The sequence below is a fragment of the Triticum urartu genome, chromosome 7A (assembly GCF_056163025.1).
Source record: "Triticum urartu cultivar PI428250 chromosome 7A, HENAU_Tu73, whole genome shotgun sequence".
Lineage (NCBI taxonomy): Eukaryota > Viridiplantae > Streptophyta > Magnoliopsida > Poales > Poaceae > Triticum > Triticum urartu.
This window is the reverse complement of record NC_141879.1, coordinates 16,617,507-16,635,515: the sequence shown is the minus strand read 5'-3', so window position 1 is coordinate 16,635,515 and position 18,009 is coordinate 16,617,507. Positions and strand designations below refer to the sequence as shown.

The 18,009-nt window shown below is 39.5% G+C and overlaps 1 protein-coding gene across 1 annotated transcript; it reads right to left on the bottom strand.

Moving 5' to 3' along the window:
• Window positions 1-7,567: 7,567 nt before the first annotated feature.
• LOC147957000 (F-box protein At3g49450-like) lies at window positions 7,568-16,623 on the bottom strand. The gene is made up of 3 exons (XM_087531539.1): window positions 16,229-16,623; window positions 8,326-8,332; window positions 7,568-7,990 (listed from the first exon to the last, which is right to left on the bottom strand). The coding sequence occupies exons 1-3, from the start codon at window positions 16,621-16,623 to the stop codon at window positions 7,568-7,570; spliced, it is 825 nt and encodes a 274-aa protein (XP_087387665.1).
• Window positions 16,624-18,009: the final 1,386 nt, after the last annotated feature.

The following is an 18,009-nucleotide window of genomic DNA, read 5'->3' as shown; positions in this document are numbered from 1 at the left end:
CTGCCTCACGATATCATTCTAGATATATTAGCATACACGAGAAATAATTTGGGAAATGGAAATAAAATTGCAAGAATATCTAGAATTTTTATTGTTCAATTTTCTTTGAGAAGTTACAAGTATAAAAAGTCATACCCTATACATCAGAAAAATAAGCAATATATTCGGCGTCTCTATGTCCTTCCCAAATGAGACCAATAAACAATGATTATGGAAACTATTCACACATGATTGTATCTTCATATTAGAGAACTTTTAGCAATATAGCGTGATTCGTGTAATTAGCATATTAGTTTGGTGATGTTACATGATGATTTCATTTAACTTATATGCATACATCTTGATGAAAATCACTGTGACTCCACAGGTATATTCTTAGAATATCTATCAAGTATAGTGGTCCATATATAAAAAAGGCATAGTTTTTCAAAATACAGATTAATAGAAAATTTTAAATCACCAGCCCGTGGAAATGCACGGGTTGACGACTACTTACAGTATAATTATGGAAGAAATACAAGCATGTCAACAGCAACAGCCAGTGCTAGGCACATAAGAACAAAAATAGCAATATTCTTCGAAATGACATTATGCTTAATCTATAGGTTTATTAGGCATTTGCTCTAAATTGAAGACCAGGCAAGCAGGAGTGTAAGCACCACAAAATTGAGCGGCATGATTCAAGCAGATTTTAAAGTAATGGATGATACGTCTCCAACGTACCTATAATTTTTTTTATTATTCCATGCTTTTTTATTATCAATCTTGGATGTTTTATAATCATTTTATATCATTTTTTGGTAATAACCCATTGACATAGTGACAAGTGCCGGTTGTTGTTTTTTCCATGTTTTTTTACATCGCAGGAAATCAATATCAAACGGAGTCCAAATGCCACAAAACTCCACGATGATTTTTTATGGGCCATAAGAAAGGAAATGGGCCCTGGTTGCACTTGGGGGGTGCCCCGAGGGGGGCACAACCCACCAGAGCGCGCCAGGAGGCCCAGGCGTGCCCTGGTGGGTTGTGCCCACCTCGGGTGCCCCCCAGACCACCTCTTTTCTCTATAAATACCCAAATATTCCAGAAACCCTAGGACGGTCGACGAAATATTCATCCAACAGCAGTAGATTGTCCAGAACCACCAGATCCAATCTAGACACCATCTCGGATGGGGTTCATCACCTCCATTGGTGCCTCTCCGATGATGCGTGAGTAGTTCTTTGTAGACCTTCTGGTCCGTAGTTAGTAGCTAGATGGCTTTTCTCTCTCTCTCTCTCTCTCTCTCTCTCTCTCTCGCTGATTCTCAATACAATGGTCTCTTGGAGATCCATATGATGTAAATCTTTTGCGGTGTGTTTGTTGGGATGAGATGAACTTTGAGTTTGTGATCAGTCATATATTTTTATATCCATAAAAGTTATTTGAGTTTATTTGATCTATTATATGCATGATCTCTTATAGCCTCATATTTATTCTTCGATATTTGGGTTTTGTTTGGCCAACTTGATCTATTTATCTTGCAATGGGAAGAGGTGCCCGGTAGTGGGTTCGATCTTACGGTGCTTGATCCCAGTGACGGAAGGGGAACCGACATGTATGTATCGTTGCTACTAAGGATAAAAAGATGAGATCTATATCAACCACCATATAGATAAACGGATCTTGTCTACATCATGTCATTGTTCTTATTGCATTACTCCGTTTTTCCATGAACTTAATACACTAGATGCATGCTGGACAGCGGTCGATGTGTGGAGTAATAGTAGTAGATGCAGGCAAGAGTTGGTCTACTAATCTTGGACGTGATGCCTATGTAATGATCATTGCCTAGATATCGTCATAATTAATTTTCTGCACTTTATTTTATTTGCGATCTATTATTTCAATCTATTACAATTTTCTCCCATCTCCGTGCCAATTTCTGGTGCCGTTACCCGAAAGGGATTGCTACCCCCTTTAACACGTCGGGTTGCGAGTGGCTGTTATTTGTGTGTAGGGGATGTTTACGTTTTGTTGCTTGGTTCTCCTAGTGGTTCGGTACCTTGGTTTCATTACTGAGGGAAATACCTACAGTTGTTGTGCTACATCATCCTCTCCTCTTGGGGGAAACACCGACATAGTATTGGAAAACATGCATCAAGGGAATTTCTGGCACCGTTGCCGGGGAGGATCTTCAACACAACCAGGTTCCTAATCACAAATCTCATCTCCTCGTAATTTACATTATTTGCCATTTTCCCTCACTTAACAAAAAAATGCCGTTTTATTCGCCTCTCTTTTTCTGTTCGCCATTTTCTTGTTAGATCTATCCTTTGCTTGCAATCATGAGTGGTTTCGCTATGACACCAACATATGATGGCCTGACTCATAAGATAGGACATACAAGCAATCTAGATGCTAAATTTTTTATCTTGGGGCACGGGAACGTTATGGGAAAATAACGTATTCAAGAATTTTTCAATTGTGTTGGAAATCTGAGTCTTGATGATGCTCCTATACTTAAAACTACTAGATCTTATGCGGATGCTATTTCAGCACTAGTTTTGAAACTTGAAATTAAATTTATCCGCACTCATCCTACTTTGCAAATATTGTTTTTTGAGCTCCCCGTAATAAAGAACCCTAGAGCCAAAAAGTTGGCCACTCTCGTTCTTATGAACAAGTTTGACTACATAATTCAGGAAGCTAGGGAAATCTTTGATTTTTATGGTATGGATCGTGAAAAGCCTGTGATAGATGAAATTCTTTACAATAGTGACTATGAACTAAGGCATTCGCTTGGGGACAATAAAATCTTTGATGAGAATCTTAAAAAGGAGGTTCCCATTCAAGAAATAATCCAACAAGTTTTTAATAATGTTAATCAACACTATTCTTGGATTGTTGCGGGAAATCAAAGGGGTTATGATGAAAATCAACTAAGGACTGCTAAGGTTTCTATGGATAATATGTTTTACGTTGTGTTTACAAAGGCTCCAGATAAAAATACCCCCAAGAAGATTAAGAAGAACAAATATGACAAAACTTAGATCTTGGCTTTATGCCTAGCTAAGGGCGTAAAACTATAGCGCTTGTTGAGAGGCAACCCAATGAATAAATTTTATTTTTGCCTTTTACTTTCTGTTCTTGTATGTTAGCACAATTATTCTACTGTTATGATTGTGCTTTTTATGTTTTAATTAGTGTTTGTGCCAAGTAGAAGGATCTTCTTGGGTGATAGTTGTTTGATCTTGCTGAAAAAGACAGAAACTTTGTGCTCATGAAAAAAATTATTTAAATTCACCAGAATGTGATAAAATGCTAATTATTTTTGCAGTAGATCAATATACAAATTATCCAGGTTGTCTAGTTTTTCAGAATGTTTGAAGTTCAAGAAGTATTCGAACAAATCAGATTGCTACAGACTATTCTGTTTTGACAGATTCTGTTTTCTTTGTGTTATGTGCTTATTTTGATGGCTCTATGGTTTTCTTTGATGAGTTTTTGCCATAGAAAAGTTGGAATACAGTAGATATAATACAAAAACAAAATATGAATTGGTTTGATACAGAACTTATAGTAGTGATTTATTTTTCTTACACTAATGGATCTCACGAAGGTTTTGTTGAGTTTTGTGTGATTGAAGTTTTCAAGTTTTGGGTTATCTTACGATGGATGAAGGAATGATGTAAGAGGCTAAGCTTGGGGATGCACCGGCATCCCAAGCTATTATCCAAGAATGAGCAACCAACTAAGCTTGGGGATGCCCACGAGTGGCATCCCCGCTTTCTTCCAACAACTATCGGTATTTCACTCGAGGCTAATTTTTATTCGTCACATGATATTTGTTTTGCTTGGAGCGTCTTGTATGATATGTGTCTTTGCTTGTTTTACTTTGTGTTTTAAGTCATCAATCCTTGCTGGACACACCTACTTAAGAGATCTAAAATTATATCATGACTTGTTAGAATTGCTCTCTATGCTTCACTTAAATCTTTTATGAGCTAGGACTTGCTCTAGTGCTTCACTTATATCTTTTTGAGCATGGTGTGCTTTGTTATTTTTGATGAAATTCTCTCTTGCTTCACTTAGATCTGTTTGAGAGTTCGTAAATTTTTTAAGAAATTCTCTCTTGCTTCACTTAAATTATATTGAGAGAAAGAAAATTAGTTATGCTCATGATCTTCACTTATATTTGTTTGAACTTATGAAAAGCAACACATGAAAATTAGTGCCAAAGTGATAGATATCCAAGAAGGATAAAGAAAAAGAAAATGTCATGAGGATCTTTGGACAAAATAAACTTGATTCTTAGTAATAGTTTTGAGATATGATGATGTGATATGTGAGTTATGTTCATGAGTAATTGTGCTCTAGTAAGAATATTGTTGGTAAGGTTTGTGATTCCCTATGCATGCACGAAAGTCAATAATCATGCAATGAAAATTATATCCTACTTGTGGTGCATTATTCGGTGTTAATTATGCTTAATGTTTGCTTATGAGATTTTTCGTTTCCTGGTTGGTCGCTTCTCAATCTTTTTGCTAGCCTTCATTTTGCACCAAGTATGACCTCTACTTGTGCATCCAAAATCCTTTAAACCAGTTTGTCCACATGAGTCCACTATATCTAGCTATATGCGGTATTCTTTTGCCGTTCTAAGCAAATTTGCATGTGCCATCTCTAATTTTCAAAATAAACTTCTCTTTTATGTGTTTGTTTCGCTCGCGAAACGGTAACGGGTGGCTAGTATTTTGCATGCTGGATGTGTTATTCTCAAGATGAGTGTTTGTTCGCTTGTCATTGCACGAGAGTAAGGCAAAGGTTTTAGGGATGCCCAGTCCCGAAATGCAAAAAAATATTTACTTTATGTTGTCTAATAATAAATTCCTTGGAAAGTGTTGGTATGGAGGGCACCCATGGATACGGCTAGCCATGGAAAGTGAAACAAATGGTGGGAAAAGGAATAAACTTTATTTTCTGTTTGGGAACCGCCTATGGCATATTTAGCATGTAAAGTGTTCGAAACTTTGAGTCGTTTTTGTTGGTATATTTTGGGATGGATACACCTCCCAAAATGTTTTTATCTCTAATTTTCTGCTTTGAGCTCTGGCACCTCTACAAAACCCTACTTCCCTCCGCGAAGGTCCTTTCTTTTACTTTATGCAATTTTTATTTTTGAATTTGAGTCTCCATCTTCTCTTACAAAAGCACCAACTAGGAGGCAATAAGATCGTGCTCAAGTATTGGGTGTAGTTAATATTCGAGTGTGTTTCATGAATGGATCAATGTTTGAGCATGATGGGCTAGGAATAACTTATTTTAGCATTGATATTTTGAAAAACATGGTTGCTTGTTGATATGCTTGAGTATCTAAATTATTATGAAAAAACTAGACTATTGCTTTGAATCACATAAAAGTCCAAATGTCCATGCTATAAAGAAAAGAATATGATATGCCTAGATGAACAACACTCCACATCAAAAATTCTGTTTTTTATCACATACCTACCCGAGGACGAGTAGGAGTTAAGCTTGGGGATGCTGATACGTCTCCAACGTATCTATAATTTTTTATTGTTCCATGTTGTTTTATTATCAATCTTGGATGTTTTATAAACATTTTATAGTCATTTTATATCATTTTTTGGTACTAAACTATTGACATAGTGCCAAGTGCGAGTTGCTGTTTTTTCATGTTTTTTTACATCGCAGAAAATCAATATCAAACAGAGTCCAAATGCCACGAAAATCCACGATGATTTTTTATGAGCCAGAAGAAAGGCAATGGGCCCTGGTTGCACCTGGGGGCTGCCCCGAGGGGGGCACAACCCACCAGGGCGCGCCAGGAGGCCCAGGCGCGCCCTGGTGGGTTGTGTCCACCTCGGGTGCCCCCCGGACCGCCTCTTTGCTCTATAAATACCCAAATATTCCAGAAACCCTAGGACGTTCGACGAAATATTCATCCAGCCGCCGCAGAGTCCAGAACCACCAGATCCAATCTAGACACCATCTCGGATGGGGTTCACCACCTCCATTGGTGCCTCTCCGATGGTGCGTGAGTAGTTCTTTGTAGACCTTCGGGTCCGTAGTTAGTAGCTAGATGGCTTTTCTCTCTCTCTCTCTCTCTCTCTCTCTCTCGCGGATTCTCAATACAATGGTCTCTTGGAGATCCCTATGATGTAACTCTTTTTGCGGTGTGTTTGTTGGGATCTGATGAACTTTGAGTTTATGATCAGTCATATCTTTTTATATCCATGAAAGTTATTTGAATTTCTTTGATATCTTATATGCATGATCTCTTATAGCCTCGTATTTCTTCTCCGATATTTGGGTTTTGTTTGGCCAACTTGATCTATTTATCTTGCAATGGGAAGAAGTGCCCGGTAGTGTGTTCGATCTTACGGTGCTTGATCCTAGTGACAGAAGGGGAACCGACATGTATGTATCGTTGCTACCAAGGATAAAAAGATGAGATCTATATCTAACGCCATATAGATAAATGGATCTCGTCTACATCATGTCATCGTTCTTATTGCATTACTCCGTTTTTCCATGAACTTAATACACTAGATGCATGCTGGATAGCGGTCGATGTGTGGAGTAATAGTAGTAGATGCAGGCCGGAGTTGGTTTATTAATCTTGGACGTGATGCCTATGTAATGATCATTTCCTACATATTGTCATAATTATTTGAAGTTCTATCAATTGCCCAACAGTAATTTGTTTACCCACCGTTTGCTATTTTTCTCAAGAGAAGCCACTAGTGAAACCTACGGCCCCCAGGTCTTCTTCTTCATATATTTGCCTTGCGATCTACTTTTCCTTTGCATTTTATTCAGATATATTAAACCCAAAAATACAAAATTATCTTGCTGCACTTTATTTTATTTGTGATCTATTATTTCAATCTATTACAAATTTTTCCCGTCTCCGTGCCAATTTCTGGCGCTGTTACGCGAAAGGGATTGACAACCCCTTTAACACGTCGGGTTGCGAGTGGCTGTTATTTGTGTGCAGGGGTTGTTTACGTTTTGTTGCCTGGTTCTACTACTTGTTCGATACCTTGGTTTCATTACTGAGGGAAATACCTACCGTTGCTATGCTACATCATCCTCTTCTTCTGGGGGAAACACCGACGTAGTATTGGCAAACACGCATCAATGGACGAATACTTCAGCTGACAGAAGACCCAATTCTTGGAGGTAGCATAGGCGTGGCTTGAAGGTAAAGCTACTGCCCATCTGCATCAGCGAACATAGGCTAGAAACTGTTGTGTACAGCCTTTCGCGATATCAAATATGCAGCCAACTTTCTGATTTCGCATATTGTATGATACGAAGGTACCACTCCATATGAATACATGAAAATGATATCGCAATCCGGATGAATCCCAGCCACCTTATAGTTTTGCCCGATCATGCTCACAAACATATTGAAGCTGGCAGTATGTTTCAACACCAATTCCTTACTATCACAATCCTGGAGGAACCAGAGTTCTATCCTAGAGATTTGCTTGTTATCGTCGAGGGAAGCTATAGCATAGTGTAAGCAGCCCTGCGACCATCCAATCATAGCAAATGCTCAGTGTGTAGCAAATCGTTCACCGTAGGTCACACGGATGGTCTTCCCCACTTTCCCTTCCATGTCCACCCCCAGCAACACATAGTCATCGCTGACATCGACATGGTTGGCCATCAGGTACAGTATCCCACTAACAAAGACCCATCTACTCAAGAAGAACGGATCAAATTTCTCTGGTATCCCCCTTTCCATATGACTCCAGGCTCCTGTCCTCGACGAGTAGATGTTGACTCCTGTGATGCAATTTTCCTGAAACCTGTCCTCAAAACGAAGAATGTGGAAATGGGATGAGACTGCTGGATCAAAAGCCAGAACTATCGTATGACTATATCTGTCTACCCCCGCATGCGGGTGAGTTGGCAGCTCCATCCACCTTCCAGTCGTGGGATTGCACACCACAAAAGGGAAATCGTTCTCTGTCCACTATTACGTCTCCAACATATCTATAATTTTTGATTGCTCCATGCTATATTATCTACTGTTTTAGACTATAATGGGCTTTATTTTCCACTTTTATATTATTTTTGGGACTAACCTATTAACCGGAGGCCCAACCCAGAATTGCTGTTTTTTGCCTATTTCAGAGTTTCGGAGAAACATAATATCAAACGGAGTCCAAACGGAATGAAACCTTCGGGAACGTGATTTTCTCACCGAACGTGATCCAGGAGACTTGGACCCTACTCCAAGGAACAAAAGAGGCGGTCACGAGGGTGGGGGGCGCGCCCCCCTGCCTCGTGGGTCCCCTGTTGCTCCACCGGCGTGCTTCTTCCTCCTATATATACCTACGTACCCCCAAACGATACGGAGCCAAAAACCTAATTCCACCGCCGTAACCTTCTATATCCACGAGATCCCATCTTGGGGCCTGTTCCGGAGCTCCGCCGGAGAGGGCCGTCATCACGAAGGGCTTCTACATCATCCTAGCCCCTCCGATGAAGTGTGAGTAGTTCACCTCAGACCTATGGGTCCATAGTTATTAGCTAGATGGCTTCTTCTATCTTTTTGGATCTCAATACAATGTTCTCCCCCTCTCTTGTGGAGATCTATTCGATGTAATCTTCTTTTTGCGGTGTGTTTGTTGACACCGATGCATTGTGGGTTTATGATCAAGTCTATCTATGAATAATATTTGAATCTTCTCTGAATTCTTTTTTGTATGATTGGTTATCTTTGCAAGTCTTTTCGAATTATCAGTTTGGTTTGGCCTACTAGATTGGTTTTTCTTGCCATGGGAGGAGTGCTTAGCTTTGGGTTCAATCTTGCGGTGTCCTTACCCAGTGACAGAAAGGGCAGAAAGGCACGTGTAGTATTGTTGCCATCGAGGATAACAAGATGGGTTTTTGTATCATATTGCATGAAACTATCCCTCTACATCATGTCATCTTGCTTAAGGCGTTACTCTGTTTTTAACTTAATACTCTAGATGCATGCTGGATAGCGGTCGATGAGTGGAGTAATAGTAGTAGATGCAGGCAGGAGTCGGTCTACTTATCTCAGACGTGATGCCTATATACATGATCATATCTAGATATTCTCATAACTATGCTCCATTCTGTCAATTGCTCAATAGTAATTTGTTCACCCACCGTAGAATACTTATGCTCTTGAGAGAAGCCACTAGTGAAACCTATGGCCCCCGGGTCTATTTTCCTCATATTAATATCCATCACTTTAATCTTTCTTGCTTTTTTACTTTGCCTTTTTACTTTTCACTTTGCATCTATATACCAAAAATACCAAAAATATTATCTTTCATCTCTATCAGATCTCACCCCCATAAGTAACCGTGAAGGGATTGACAACCCCTAATCGCGTTGGTTGCGTGGAGCTATTGTTTTTGTGTAGGTACGAGGGACTCGAGCGTGGCCTCCTACTTGATTGATACCTTGGTTCTCAAAAACTGAGGGAAATACTTACGCTACTTTGCCGCATCATCCTCTCCTCTTCGGGAAAATCCAACGCAGTGCTCGAGAGGTAGCAAGAAGAATTTCCGGCGCCGTTGCCGGCGAGGCTCACGCGAAGTCAAGTCAAGATCTGACTCCCGACAACGAGCCATTTCTGGCGCTGTTGCAGGGGAGTCTACGCAAAAGTCAACATACCAAGTACCCATCACAATCCCTATCTCCCGCATTACATTAGTTGCCATTTGCCTCTCGTTTTCCTCTCCCCCAATTCACCCTTGCCGTTTTATTCGCCCTCTATTTTCCGTTTGCCTTTTTCCCGTTCGTCTTTTTGCTTGCTCGTGTGTTGGATTGGTTGTTTGTCGCGACGGCTCAAGATACTACCAAATTGTGTGACTTCACCAATACCAACAATAATGATTTCCTTAGCACTCCGATTGCTCCTCTTGCCAATACTGAATCTTGTGAAATCAATACTGCTTTGTTGAATCTTGTTATGAAAGATCAATTTGCCGGCCTTCCTAGTGAAGATGCCGCTACTCATCTGAATACCTTCGTTGATTTACGTGATATGCAAAAGAAGAAAGATGTCGATAATGATATTGTAAATTGAAGCTATTTCCTTTTTCGCTTAGAGATCGTGCTAAAGCTAGGTTTTTTCCTTTGCCTAAAAATAGTATTGACTCTTGGAACAAGTGCAAAGATGCTTTTATCTCTAAGTATTTTCCTCCCGCTAAGATCATCTCTCTTAGAAACGACATTATGAATTTTAAGCAACTTGATCATGAACATGTTGCACAAGCTTGGGAGAGAATGAAATTAATGTTACGTAATTGCCCTACTCATGGTTTGAACTTGTGGATGATTATACAAAAATTTTATGCCGGATTGAATTTTTCTTCTAGAAATCTTTTAGATTCGGCCGCGGAGGCACTTTTATGGAAATCACTTTAGGAGATGCTACTAAACTCCTAGATAATATAATGGTTAAATATTCTCAATGGCACACTGAAATATCTACTAATAAAAAGTGCATGCGATAGAAGAAATCAATGTTTGAGTGGAAAGATGAATGAACTTATGAAATTATTTGCTACTAAGAGTGTTTCTTCTGATCCTAATGATATTCCTTTGTCTACTTTGATTGAAAATAATAATGAATCTATGGATGTGAATTTTGTTGGTAGGAATAATTTTGGTAACAACGCGTATAGAGGGAATTTTAATCCTAGGCCTTATCCTAGTAATCCTTCTAATAATTATGGAAATTCCTACAACAACTCTTATGGAAATTTTAAGATGCCCTCTGAATTTGAGAATAGTGTTAAGGAGTTTATGAATTCACAAAAGAATTTTAATGCTTTGCTTGAAGAGAAATTGCTTAAAGTTGATGATTTGGCTAGGAACGTTGATAGAATTTCTCTTGAGGTTGATTCTTTAAAGCATAGATCTATTCCTCCTAAGCATGATATTAATGAGTCTCTCAAAGCCATGAGAATTTCCATTGATGAGTGCAAAGAAAGAACCGCTAGGATGCGTGCTTCCAAAGATGCCTTTATTAAAGCGTGTTATTCCAATTCCTATGAAAATCAAGATGAAGATCTAAAAGTTATTGATGTGTCCCCTATTAAATCTTTGTTTTGCAATAAGGATCTTGATGAAACTGATTATGATCTTCCTTTACCTAGAAGGCGTTCCAAAAATTCGGAGTATTTAGATCTTGATGATGAAATTGATAAACATGGGATTGAAAGAAATAAAAATCTAGATGTTGCTAAACCCATTATATTGGATCTCAAGGAATTTAAATATGAAAGTTGCTCTTTAATTGATTGTATTTCCTTGTTGCAATCCGTGCTAAATTCTCCCCATGCTTATAGTCAAAATAAAGCCTTTACCGAACATATCGTTGATGCCTTGATGCAATCCTATGAAGAAAAACTTGAGTTGAAAGTTTCTATCCCTAGAAAACTTTATGATGAGTGGGAACCTAGTATTAAAATCAAAATTAAAGATTATGAGTTTTATGCTTTGTGTGATTTCGGTGCTAGTGTCTCCACTATTCCCAAAACTTTGTGTGATTTGCTAGATTTCCATGATTTTGATGATTGCTCTCTAAACTTGCATCTTGTGGAGTCCACTATTAAGAAACCTATGGGAAGAATTAATGATGTTCTTATTGTTGCAGACAGGAATTATGTGCCCGTAGATTTTATCGTTCTTGATATAGATTGCAATCCTTCTTGCCCTATTATTCTCGGTAGACCTTTCCTTAGAACGGTTGGTGCAATTATTGATATGAAGGAAGGGAATATTAGATTTCAATTTCCATTAAAGAAGGGCACACACTTTCCTAGAAAGAAAATAAAATTTCCATACGAATATATCATGAGAGCCACTTATGGATTGCCTACCAAAGATGGCAATACCTAGATCTATTCTTGCTTTTATGCCTAGCTAGGGGCGTTAAACGATAGCGCTTGTTGGGAGGCAACCCAATTTTATTTTAGTTTTTTTGTTTTTGCTTCTGTTTAGGAATAAATAATCCATCTACCTTCTGTTTAGATGTGGTTTTGTGTTTTAATTAGTGTTTGTGCCAAGTTAGACCTATAGGATCTTCTTGGATGATAGTCATTTGATCTTGCTGTAATTTCTAGAATCTTTCTGTTCACGAAAACAATTGTTAAAAATCACCAGAACGTGATAAAATACTGATTCCAATTGCTGCTGATCATTAAACAAATTTTCTAGGTCTTCCTATTTTGATAGATTTTGTGGAGTTCCAGAAGTTTGCGTTAGTTACAGATTACTACAGACTGTTCTGTTTTTGACAGATTCTGTTTTTCATGTGTTGTTTGCTTATTTTGATAAAACTATGGCTAGTAAAATAGTTTATAATCCATAGAGAAGTTGGAATAAAGTAGGTTTAACACCAATATAAATTAAGAATGAGTTCATTGCAGTACCTTTAAGTGGTCTTTTGTTTTCTTTCGCTAACGGAGCTCACGAGATTTCTGTTGAGTTTTGTGTTGTGAAGTTTTCAAGTTTTGGGTAAATTCTTTTGATGGATTATGGAACAAGGAGTGGCAAGAGCCTAAGCTTGGGGATGCCCATGGCACCCCCAAGATAATCCAAGGACACCAAAAAGTCAAAGCTTGGGGATGCCCCGGAAGGCATCCCCTCTTTCGTCTACTTCCATCGGTAATTTTACTTGGAGCTATATTATTATTCACCACTTGATATGTGTTTTGCTTGGAGCGTCTTGTATTATTTGTGTCTTTGTTTGTTAGTGTGCCACAATCATCCTTGCTGTACACACCTTTTGAGAGAGCCATACATGAATTGAAATCTGATAGAATACTCTATGTGCCTCACTTATATCTTTTGAGCTTTATAATTTTGCTCTAGTGCTTCACTTACATCTTTTAGAGCATGGTGGTGGATTCGTTTTAAAGAAACTATTGATCTCTCATGCTTCACTTAGATTATTTTGAGAGTCTTTAATAGAATGGTCATTTGCTCAATAATAATAATAAGCTTGGTGTTCAAGATTTGTAAAACTTTCTTTTGAGTGCGTTGAATACTAAGAAAAGTTTGATGATTGATAATTGTTTTGAGATATGGAGGTGATAATATCAAAGTCGTGCTAGTAGAGTAATTGTGAATTTGAGAAGTGCTTGAGTTGAAGTTTGCAAGTCTCCTAGCATGCACGTATGGTAAACGTTATGTAACAAATTTGAAACATGAGGTGTTGTTTGATTGTCCTCCTTATGAGTGGCGGTCGGGGACGAGCGATGGTCTTTTCCTACCAATCTATCCCCCTAGGAGCATGCGCGTAGTGCTTTGGTTTTTGATGGCTTGTAGATTTTTGCAATAAGTATATGAGTTCTTCATGACTAATGTTGAGTCCATGGATTATACGCACTCTCACCCTTCCATCATTGCTAGCTTCTTCGGTACCGTGCATTGCCCTTTCTCACATTGAGAGTTGGTGCAAACTTCGCCCGTACATCCAAACCCCGTGATATGATACGCTCTTTCACACATAAACCTCCTGATATCTTCCTCAAAACAGCCACCATACCTACCTATTATGGCATTTCCATAGCCATTCCGAGATATATTGTCATGCAACTTTCCACCATTCCGTTCATCATGACACATACATCATTATCATATTGCTTAGCATGATCATGTAGTTGACATAGTATTCGTGGCAAAGCCATCGTTCATAATTTTTCATACATGTCACTCTTGATTCATTGCATATCCCGGTACACCGCCGAAGGCATTCATATGGAGTCATACTTTGTTCTAGTATCGAGTTGTAATCATTGAGTTGTAAATAAATAGAAGTGTGATGATCATCATTTTCTAGAGCATTGTCCCAAGTGAGGAATAAAAAAATGAGAGGAAAAGAGAGAAGGGACAACGTTACTATCCTTTACCACACTTGTGCTTCAAAGTAGCACCATGTTCTACATATAGAGAGTCTCTTGTTTTGTCACTCGCATATACTAGTGGGAATTTTTCATTATAGAACTTGGCTTCTATATTCCATCGATGGGCTTCCTCAAATGCCCTAGGTCTTCATGAGCAAGCAAGTTGGATGCACACCACTTAGTTTCTTTTGTTGAGCTTTCATACATTTATAGCTCCAGTGCATTCGTTGCATGGCAATCCCTACTCCTTGCATTAACATCAATCGATGGGCATATCCATAGCCCGTTTATTATCCTCGTTGATGTGAGACTTTCTCCTTTTTGTCTTCTCCAAATAACCCCCATCATCATATTCTATTCCACCCATAGTGCTATGTCCATGGCTCGCGCTCATGTATTGCGTAAAGTTTATGAGTTTGAGATTATTAAAGTATGAAACAATTGCTTGGCTTGTCATCGGGGTTGTGCATGATGAGATCATTCTTGTGTGACGAAAATGGAGCATGACTAAACTATATGATTTTGTAGGGATAAACTTTCTTTCGCCATGTTACTTTGAGATGACATAATTGCTTTGCTAGTATGCTTGAAGTATTATTATTTTTATGTCAGTATGAACTTTTGTCTTGAATCTTTCGGATCTGAATATTCATACCATAATTGAGAATATTTAAATTGAAATTATGCCAAGTAGCACTCCGCATAAAAAATTCTCTTTTTATCATTTACCTACTCGAGGACGAGCAGGAATTAAGCTTGGGGATGCCTGATATGTCTCCAACATATCTATAATTTTTGATTGCTCCATGCTATATTATCTACTGTTTTGGACTATAATGGGATTTATTTTCCACTTTTATATTATTTTTGGGACTAACCTATTAACCGGAGGCCCAGCGTAGAATTGCTGTTTTTTTGTCTATTTCAGAGTTTCGGAGAAACAGAATATCAAACGAAGTCCAAACGGAATGAAACCTTCGGGAACGTGATTTTCTCACCGAACGTGATCCAGGAGACTTGGACCCTACTCCAAGGAACAAAACAGGCGGTCACGAGGGTGGGGGCGCGCCCCCCTGCCTCGTGGGCCCCCTGTTGCTCCACCGACGTACTTCTTCCTCCTATATATACCTACGTACCCCCAAACGATACGGAGCCAAAAACCTAATTCCACCACCGCAACCTCATGTATCCACGAGATCCCATCTTGGGGCCTGTTCCGGAGCTTCGCCGGAGAGGGCCATCATCACGGAGGGCTTCTACATCATCCTAGCACCTCCGATGAAGTGTGAGTAGTTCACCTCAGACCTACGGGTCCATAGTTATTAGCTAGATGGCTTCTTCTCTCTTTTTGGATCTCAATACAATGTTCTCCCCCTCTTGTGGAGATCTATTCGATGTAATCTTCTTTTTGCGGTGTGTTTGTTGAGATCGATGAATTGTGGGTTTATGATCAAGTCTATCTATGAATAATATTTGATTCTTCTCTGAATTCTTTTATGTATGATTGGTTATCTTTACAAGTCTCTTCGAATTATCCAGTGATAGATTGGTTTTTCTTGCCATGGGAGAAGTGCTTAGCTTTGGGTTCAATCTTGCGGTGTCCTTACCCAGTGATAGAAAGGGTAGCAAGGCACGTATAGTATTGTTGCCATCGAGGATAACAAGATGGGGTTTTTATCATATTGCATGAAACTATCCCTCTACATCATGTCATCTTGCTTACGGCGTTACTCTTTTTTAACTCAATACTCTAGATGCATGCTGGATAGCGGTCGATGAGTGGAGTAATAGTAGTAAATGCAGGCAGGAGTCGGTCTACTTGTCTCGGACATGATGCCTATATACATGATCATATCTAGATATTCTCATAACTATGCTCAATTCTGTCAATTGCTCAACAGTAATTTGTTCACCCAGCGTAGAATACTTATGCTCTTGAGAGAAGCCACTAGTGAAACCTATGGCCCCCGGGTCTATTTTCCTCATATTAATCTCCATCACTTTAATCTTGCTTGCTTTTTACTTTGCCTTTTTACTTTTCACTTTGCATCTCTATACCAAAAATACCAAAAATATTATCTTTCATCTGTATCAGATCTCACCCCCGTAAGTAACCGTGAAGGGATTGACAACCCCTAATCGCGTTGGTTGCGTGGAGCTATTGTTTTTGTGTAGGTACGAGGGACTCGAGCGTGGCCTCCTACTGGATATATATCTTGGTTCTCAAAAACTGAGGGAAATACTTACGCTACTTTGCTGCATCATCCTCTCCTCTTCGGGGAAATCCAACGCAATGCTCAAGAGGTAGCATCCACATATTGGTGTAGCGGTAGTAGAGAAGGAGGCCATTGTGAGCGTCCACTTGGACTATGCCATCGTACTTGCTATGTTGCTGATAAGGAAGGGAAGGATCAAACGGGATTGCGCCGTCGCCGGAGACACTGGCGAAGTAGTGGCCGCTCCTTCTCATGTAGAGAAAACCAGCGATGGCCTGGGGCAGCTTCTTGCGGTTGGAGGGGTCGGCGATGAGGTGTCTCCAGGACACGCAGACACACTTGAAGCGGTAGAGGGACATGGCCGGGAGGCGGGAGAGGATCTCGAGTATGAGGTCGTCGCTGAGCAGGCCTGCCGCCTCCGCCGTCGGCCCTGGATGGCTTTCCAGCCTAGACTTGGTGTTCCTCTCGAACATCTCCTTCTCCGCCTCCTCCATGGATCAGAAGCGGGAGACAGGGTTAGGACGTGTCGGGTGGATCTACAAATAGAGAGAGGAAATCATCGATATGTGTGGGAAAAGTCGAACAGAAAGTAATCGGTGGTGATCTTACCTATGGTGGTATTTTGGATTAGGGCGGCGACGGCGGCCAGCCGCGCTTCACTTCTGGGAGGACGATTGGTGTGGAACAACAAGACGGGAACGAACGAGGGTTGGCCCAAAAGTTTTATGTTGTTGCACAATCTCGGTGTAGTTGATTTTTGGCGATTATCTCTCTTTTTCTTACACACATAAACTAAACATCCATTTCCCTATTGAAATTTCAGGCATCGATTATCTTTCGTATTTGAACCATTTATTTTCACCATCTATTTTCATGTAGCGATGTGTGAGACGGCAAGAACCTTTTTCTTGAGAACCAAATCGTCCTCTCTGTAGCCTGGTTTTGGGATCGTATTAATATCAAGGTTTTCGTTACCAGTCAAAATTTCGAGATTTCCCATGGCTACCACGTATTTCCGTGCCCCTCAGTAAATCCCCGTACCGAGCAAAAAATACCATTTTTTAACCTTTTGAATTTAAATGCTCAATTTATAATAAAGTACATAGGATCCAATTAATGCCATGAGATTTGGTTCTAAAGTGTTGGTAGCAACCTAGTTCCTTTTTTGAGAGGTCTCTGGTTCGAATGTTTGTTCTTTCACTTATTTGAATAAAAAATCAACTATAAAATTTGTTCAAAATATTCTGGGTATTTCTTGGTAACCGTGGTAACCATGTTTACCAGTCCCCCTCGGTAAAATTGCCTCATTCGGTAACCAAAACCTTGATTAATATATAGGTGGGTTTGCTCCAGTGTTTCTGCTCCCGTCCAGGAGGCAAGCTTTATTCATCAACTGTCCTCACAAGTTGTTTGGTTATTAGTCAGCAATGTGAGGTAGTAATCTGCCGTGCTGCTAAGTGTAGAGTAATGACTAGGATTAGCCTCAATTATGTAAATTGTAGATCAATCTAGTTTTAAAAGTAGCCGAGTCTTACTGGTTGAAGGCTTCCCTTTCTCCCCGCAAAAAAAGAAGGTTTCCCTTTCATACTATGTTCCGTCTTTCGTGTGCTACTCTTTGTTGTGTTGTGTGGTGCGGTGTGTCTTTGTAAAAACTCGTTTGGCTCTGGTTATTTGCTTTATATATAAAACGGGGCGAAAGCCTTTTTCAATAGTTGTAGGTTTCCTAATGGACATTATCATGATCTTGTCCGGCCACCTCTGCTTATGTTAACACTAAGGTGACAAGACCTTTTCAAATATTTATTTCAGTATTGCAGAGCCTCCTCTCACTAATGGAATTTCCGAGTTTGCTGAGTAACAGAAAAACTCGGCGAAAGCCG